This window comes from Plectropomus leopardus, chromosome 9, assembly GCF_026936395.1.
Source record: "Plectropomus leopardus strain MGB_pleo_1.0 chromosome 9, ASM2693639v1, whole genome shotgun sequence".
Taxonomy (NCBI): Eukaryota; Metazoa; Chordata; class Actinopteri; order Perciformes; family Serranidae; genus Plectropomus; species Plectropomus leopardus.
The window spans coordinates 9,970,748-9,978,219 of record NC_142184.1 but is presented as its reverse complement, the minus strand read 5'-3'; the positions used below and the strand labels follow the sequence as shown (position 1 = coordinate 9,978,219).

At 38.2% G+C, this 7,472-nt stretch overlaps 1 protein-coding gene across 1 annotated transcript; it reads right to left on the bottom strand.

The window, feature by feature from the left end:
* Window positions 1-1,770: 1,770 nt before the first annotated feature.
* Window positions 1,771-7,146, bottom strand: LOC121946964 (F-box only protein 6-like). The gene is made up of 6 exons (XM_042491813.2): window positions 6,772-7,146; window positions 5,374-5,623; window positions 5,158-5,272; window positions 4,980-5,075; window positions 4,093-4,228; window positions 1,771-4,016 (listed from the first exon to the last, which is right to left on the bottom strand). The coding sequence occupies exons 1-6, from the start codon at window positions 6,835-6,837 to the stop codon at window positions 3,858-3,860; spliced, it is 822 nt and encodes a 273-aa protein (XP_042347747.2). The 5' UTR covers window positions 6,838-7,146; the 3' UTR covers window positions 1,771-3,857.
* Window positions 7,147-7,472: the final 326 nt, after the last annotated feature.

Sequence of the window (7,472 nt, the reverse complement as noted above, 5' to 3'; positions counted from 1 at the left end):
ACTTTTGTAATGACTCTGACAATTGCCTTCATTTGTGTTCAATCAAGCCCTGATTACTGAGGAGGTGCACCTGTAGAGTGACCCGCATAGTGGGTGACTCATCATGCATGCATTATTTGCACTGAAGGAAGTCCAACATGGACTCTCTGCACTCTATTCACTTTTACATGTTTTTTTTATTGTTTGTACAGCCCGAGTATGTGGATAGAAGCATTTGAAAATCCAAACTCCAGACTGAATCTGTTCTCTTGGGCTGCACCACAAATGCGTGGACACTCAATTGACAGTAACTGTCTTTGGAGTTATAGCACAGTTTTCTCTCTGTTGGGATGGTTGTTTTTTGATAGACGTGCGCTACAGTGGCATGTCCAGACTTTTTTTTCAGGTTGGCCCAAGTGGGGCACTGACTTATGCAGGAGTGGTATGAAATATGGGTGCTACTGTGGGAACGTGCGTCAGCATAACTTTAATTTACAATTTATGTCTCCTCTACCCATACCTACTTTAATTACTAACAATGTAGTGTCTTACATTCCTGTTTATGGTTGAGTTTAAATGATGAATAGACCTACCAATCAGATTGACACCACACAAAAGTAAAGTAACACTTCCTTACTTTATTACAGAAATTGTTCTTCCTAAAGTAAATAGTACAATAGCATGTTTAAAGTGCCAACACAATTAAAGTACAAAAATAAAATGAATAAGCCTGTGTGAACAAACAGTTTGATCAATTTATTTGAATGTAAAATAAGTCAAACCAGACACTACTCTTACACAATACTGCCTGTCAGGTTTAAGGCTGAATTGCACCTATAAACAATAATTCAGTCTACTCTTTAAACAGTTCAAGCTGGCTGGACAGATAGCCAGTCATAATGGGGTGGTACCTGGGATGGCCAATCAGATTTCAGGGGTGGGCCATGCCACCCCAGGCCACTCCCTGGATACGCCCCTGGTAAACTAATAAGTTTTAGGCAATGAAGGCCAACCAACACAAGCTATATTAGTTGCTTCACCCACAAAATGACCACTTGTATATCAGTCATGCAGTGTTTCCTTGAATTTGTGAAAAAAACCCAGTTTGATTTATTGATTAATCAGGGGAACACATTTAACAGAAAAAACTATATCAAATCATCCATTTACAAAGTTTCAGCCATTTTAATGCAATATAATCCAAGTCCCATTTACCCAGTCATTTGCTCAATACATCCCAAACACATTTTTTTTGTTGCAAAAAAAACCTTACTTTTTCAAACTGAAAGTGAAGTGAAAGTGGAACTTATCTATACTCCCTTCACAGACAAACACCAATACTTGTTCTATAGTGAAAATGCATGCTGTTGAGCAGTCTTAACCGGTGCATGCTCGGGCACCTTGCTCTTCTGTGCTTGAAACTGTGTAAATGTGGTCTTAACCTGTTCGGTACGTAAGTATTACACTGTGCATTGTACTTGTATGATCATGCATGGGACAAATAAACTTGAAACTTGAAATGCATGTGTAGGAAAATGCAGAATAAATTAGACTTGGACTATTATTGGATATGGAGAGTTGTAAACAAATGTTTTAATATAATTTTGCTGTTGCTGAATGTGGACCCCGACCAATCAGTAAATCAATATGTTTGGCATTTTCTGCACAGGCATGTGAGAAAAGCAAAGTTTTCTTCACAAGTTTATGGTAACACTGCATGAGTAATTGATATACAAATGGTCGTTTTGTTGGTGATGTATTCCTTTAACTGGAATCAAACAAGAAAACAAGTTGTCTTGGAATCTTTGATTTTTATTCATTAAAGTTGTATTTCCTTTTTGACATAACAAAAACAATGATCAAGCATTATGTTAAATTCTAACTCTAACTTCAAACAGGCTACAGTATAATGACTGACTTGTTCACATAAATAAAGTTGTAAAAATACCGTAGCCCATACATTTTCAAAGCAGACACAGGACTGATCAACACAAAATAAAGGATTTTAACAAAGTACAACAGAACAGCTGTTCATTAAACCTGTCACATTACTGAGCAGGGCAAGGCAGCAGTGCAAAGAGGAAAAATCCACAAAAAGACCATTAAAACAGTAAAAAGAAACAATAAAACGAAAGCAAAGCAAAAAGCAAACAAACTTGAAAACACACAGAAGGTTGACATGCCAAAAAACAGTGCTGCACTGTTAAACTTTCATAAAGAGGAATCCCTTTATAAACAGCCTGACAGAGTGTGAAACTTCTTTGACACTGACAACTTCCACTGTACAGAATAGGCATTTCAGTAGCCAAGTTACTGCACTTCATTGTTACACTGATGCCTTCATACGACCTGCAATAACCTTTCAGTAAAGATGACCGAGAGGCAAACAACATCAGAGGCAAAGCTGCCTCAATGCACTGTCACTAACACTGAATACTGCCCTAACTAATTTCATGACCAGCTGTCATGCAATGTTACTAAAAGATACATAACCAAATAATTTCAGCTTAAATGTAAATGCAAACATATTGGTATGAAGCTCTCTTGAGAAGTGGATATACCCTTTAATACTCAATGCAATTCTTGTAGCACCAAGTGTGAGATCCTTTTTCCACCAAAATTAGCGCGTGTACCCAAGTTTTTAAACACTAGTAACAGTGGCGTGTTGAGACTTTTTTTTTACTCGGGTGGCCTAAGTGGGGCACTTACTTATAGAGGTGGTATGAAGTATGAGCCCTGCAGCAGGCACACGCGTCGGCATAGCTTTATACTGCCATTTTTGTCTCCACTACCTGTAACTACTTTAACAAACAAAACAGTGTCTTACATTCCTGTTTCTAGTTGAGTTTAAGACCAAATTGCATCTATAAACAAAAAAATTCATTGTACTCATCAAACAGTTCAAACTGACTGGGCAGATAGTCAGTCACAATAAGGTGGGGTAGCCAATAAGATTTCAGGGATTCAAGATTTCCGTGCCACCCCAGGCAACTTCCTAGACACAGCCCTGATGGGTAACCCATCTTTCCTATTACCAGTAGACAAGAGCTGTTGACATGGGTCTGCAGCAGAGGAGTGTGCCTTTCTCTCTCTTTCTCTGTGTGTGTGTGTGTTCTTTTTTTTTTTGGTGTGTCACAAAACAGGTTAGTCAACAGTGGAAAGCTGCATGGTGGCATGTGAAAACTTCACGGTGGTTACTTCTTTTTATAAATCTCTACCTTATTTAGTTTCTCTTTCAAAGTCGGTGCAGACTAATTTGGATGTTTGAGCACTGCTTGGGCGGAGTCGGACCGTATTTTGCGGTGGTGCATCTTTGCATCTCGCTGTAAGGGTGCTGAAATTAGCACATTCACTAGGGATTTTTATTCAGTTAATGCCGATTGAAGCTTGAGCCGATACATACTTGTGACTATACTGCAGGGTCATTTGATTCGGGTGTGAATGCCAATTATAACCTTTCCCACTGCATTAAAAAGACAGTGTTTTGTGCAGTTGGAAAGGGGCTTTAGTGTGCTCTGCTACTGTAAATGTGCATCATGTATTATGCAGATCAAGTATGTGCCGGAAAAATACGAAGAACTACAGCCATACACACCTCGACCTTTGAGTGACCTCATATATAAGCACAGAGTCAGACGTTTTTAATATATAAAGCTACATTGTTCTCATTAAACTCGTATAAAGTGTCACATAAATTAGGGATTACCGTATGCTGGTTTATTAGCCGAACATAAAAGAGACACTTTGCTTGCTGTGAACTCTTTTTACAGGAATTTCCACCACAGAGACATATTCTTTGTACATGTTAAATAACTGCAGATTGTATAAGGCAAATACAACTTAAAAGTGCAATTGAAGGCAAAGGCAGGAAGCAGGCACTAGATGAATCCCGATGTGTCCATGGCTGGACATATCTCTACACAGCTGTCAGTGAGGCGGATTCCATACCATCCTGCCCAGAACTGTGTGTCCTTACCTCCGTGGGTAAAACGGATGTATCTCACTCCTGGTCCATAGTTCTGGAATACATGGGTCATCTGAAAAATAAAAATAAGCTTTGTTTCTCCTCTAAACTTCATTATATTAATAAATAACTCGTACTCGTACTCATACCTGATTCCACTTCTCTTCGCTCCACTGCTGAAAGTAAACAGTCTCAGGCGCAAACGTCTGCACAGGCTTCTTCCTTTGATTCAACAACTCTACGCAGATCACGTATTTACTGCCACAATCTGTTCTTGGGGAATACCTGGAATAATACACAAAGACACACATATAAAGTACACACTGCCGTCAAATTTTTAACAATTTTTTTTAGTCATGCAGAGTGGAATTCAATTGTTAATACCATTTAAATCAATAATTTTGCAAACAGTTATTAAAAAAAAAACTCAGAGAAGTTAAAGTCACTTTAGTGGTTTATTAACCCTTTGAAACCTGAGCAAATTGGTTTCGTTTAAATTTGGGGAGAAGGCAATGAGCAGGTTAACAAGATATGGCCTAAAAATTAGTAAGAAATTAGTAAAAAGTTACCAGAAAATAAATAAAAAAAAGAAAAGTTAAAAAACAAACAAGAAATTAATTTGAAAACAAATAAAAGAAATTGAAAAAAAGTGTCTTTTTGGTTACATAATTTAAATATTTCAGAACTTTTTTTTTTTTTTTACAATTTTCTCTATTCTTTTTAAATAATTCTCTAAAATCTCTAATTTAATATTTTTTTTGTTCATTTTCTTTAAACCCCTTACTAAATTCTTGCAGATGGTAGGACAAATCCCGCCAGTTATTATGTTTTTCAGTTTTGCCATGTGAAGCAGTTTAGGCTGCAGGTTTTTTTGAAAGGTGCTATATGAATAAAGTTGAGTTGAGGTGAGTTCAGCCTTTTTTTGTCTTTACAGATTTCTACCCCTGCTTTGATTCTGTGTGTTCAATTTTCTGAATGATAACTTTCATTTTATCAGCATCAATAAATGAGAGTACTAATTGTGTGTTTTCCTTACCAGTCAGATATTCTGATATCCGGCTGGAAGTGATCCATAAATGATGGATTGTAACCTTCTTTCTCCAAATCGATCAGTTGCGACTTCCTGCACATGCTGAACAAAAAAAAACATATTTTAGCTGCTACATATGCATGAATGCAATAGTTTTTCTGCATGTACCCAGGTGAACACTCACCTGAAAGAGGTCACAAAGTTCTTCTGGACCGTCTCGTCTGGATGTGGTACTCTTAAATCATGTACAGCCCATGCATTACCACCATTCTCCAAAATTTGCCATCCGCTCAGGTTTTCTGTAAAAGCAAAAAGGATGGTGAGAAATCATGTTGTCGTGCTAATTTTCACTTTTTAAAAAATGGAATTGTTGTATGAAGTTCGCTCTGTGGCCTCTTACGTTCTCCTCTTGGATTTTTGAGAAGATTTCTTCTCTTTGTGCACAAGAAGTAAAATAACCTCCAGTCTTTGGGTATTTTGGAAGCATCGCGGAGGCGATATCCTTCTCTTCTACATCTCTCTTTCCACAGAGACTCACTGTCAGCCACTTCTTTCCACTGAAGGCACACTAACCGACAAACACGAACCACATGATGGGGAGGAAGATTCAGGAAGATCTCCTCAAGGATCTCCAGAGGAACGAGGAATATCTTAAAAAAAAAAACCCAAAAGGACTCAGATAAGATCAAACTCCCTAAATCTGTTCAGTTTTCCTGAAAAGACTTTGGAGCAATGCCCCCGGATGCTTACATAATAATTTCATCTACAAGCCTATCCTTTCTGCTACTGAATAGGCACAAAATTTAACAAAAACACAAAGGGTAGGCAAAATTTTTTTTAAAAGTTTTAAAAAGTTAATGAAAAAACATACGTTTCAAAGCTGATTTTATTGCTGTTGGGGGTATTTATGCATTTCTTTTTGTTGAAAGTCAGTTTCTCCGCCATTGGAAGTTACCTGCTCGGGCACACCCGCCTTAAGTCTCTCATTCACATGCCTTAGGGGCGAGTAGATCCGGGTATTTTATACATAGAAAAATAGCTTTTTTGCTTCATGCGCCTGTAGAGTGGTGAAGAAATGAGTCCTAAAACACGGAAGTCGTTAGCCTCTTAGCACCCCCTCGTCTAAAAGTCTATCGGTTTTTTGAATGGGTATTCGGTAAAATGTCTTAAATAAGGTCTGTGGTTAACACAGGCTAAAGATATTGAGACGTTTTGTTCTGCAACATAAAATACGTCCACTTAAACCCGATGTTATGTATTATTAATGTTATTTATTATTATTTTTGAAGATCGCGGGCGCGCAAGGAATCTTGGGAAATGGAAGGCCGCAAAGGATAGTAGCGATGTTGCCTCCAAAAAGATGGAAAAGAAGGCCGCATTTGTGGGCTCCATAAGAAGGAGCCTTCGAATTGTGACCAAATTGAACGGTCTTCACACAGCTCTGTGATGTCATCGGCCTTCGAATGCAGCCTCCGAAGGATGCAGACCCTGAATTGGGACACAGCTATTGGAATTAATGAGGCCCCGCCCCCAAGACTGTATCCAGGCTTTCTTTAATACATCCATGGTCACACCCCAGCCACCTCCTTCCTCAAATAAATAAAGAACAGTCCCTTACACAAAAGTCTTATAGCACAGCCAAAAAAGCAGCTTTTGCGTTCAGTATTTCACTATAATGTTATTTCACTTTAATGTAAATGTTAGACTAAAATTGTAATTCACAGACACACAGGCTTCACTTCTAATCATGTGCAACATTTTTATATGTTGTTTTAAGAGTGGAGAATTGAACTCTTACCTTTAGAGGTGAAACTGTATCTACAGTCGGTGGCCGCTTCGGACGTTGACTTCGACTTTTATTCATAGTTTTCGTCTTTAAGGCTGGAGAGCTTTGCCACAGCTGTACGTATTTCAACCTTTAATTTAGGCCTGCCCTGTGCTGTTACTGCTTTATCTTATTTTCGCAAACGTCACACGACACGGAAGTGCAGTCCGGGACACCCGATAAAGTGACACGAAAACTGCAGAGAGGATTGTTGTTAGTCAACACTTGAGAAAATATCTCATTTTTGTCTCGTTGGAGAAAAAGCATTTTCGTCTTCGGTTACATATTCTTCCTTCTGTCAGTTTCTCAAGGATGCGCTCGTTCTTCACTCCGACGTAAGATGCGTGGGCGGAGATAACCACCAAAACAAAGCAAGAGTTGATCACGTGCGATCACAAGCGGATATTTAAAAAACTTCAGATGCATTTACTCAGTGATCTGTCTGCAACCTAAAGCCTAAAGAGGGCCATATATATATATATATATATATATATATTTATAGTATTTTTGTTAACAGTGGGGCTGATGAAGAAATTGTCAACCTGGATTTGCTTTTAAAAGAAGAGTCAAACATTGTTAAAATGTTTGGTATCAAGAAACATTTGGTCAGTGTGTCAGTCGTTTTGCAGGATCCACTTGTTATGATTCTTAAAGAGGCAAGGCTGCATTTTCAC

Coding starts and splice junctions, on each gene's coding strand:
- LOC121946964 (XM_042491813.2), bottom strand. CDS start 6,837: ATGAATAAAAGTCGAAGTCAACGTCCGAAGCGGCCACCGACTGTAGAT. Junction 5,624..6,771: donor ATACAGTTTCACCTCTAAAG/GTAAGAGTTCAA, acceptor TTTTTTTTTAAG/ATATTCCTCGTTCCTCTGGA. Junction 5,076..5,157: donor AACTTTGTGACCTCTTTCAG/GTGAGTGTTCAC, acceptor TTTTTTGTTCAG/CATGTGCAGGAAGTCGCAAC.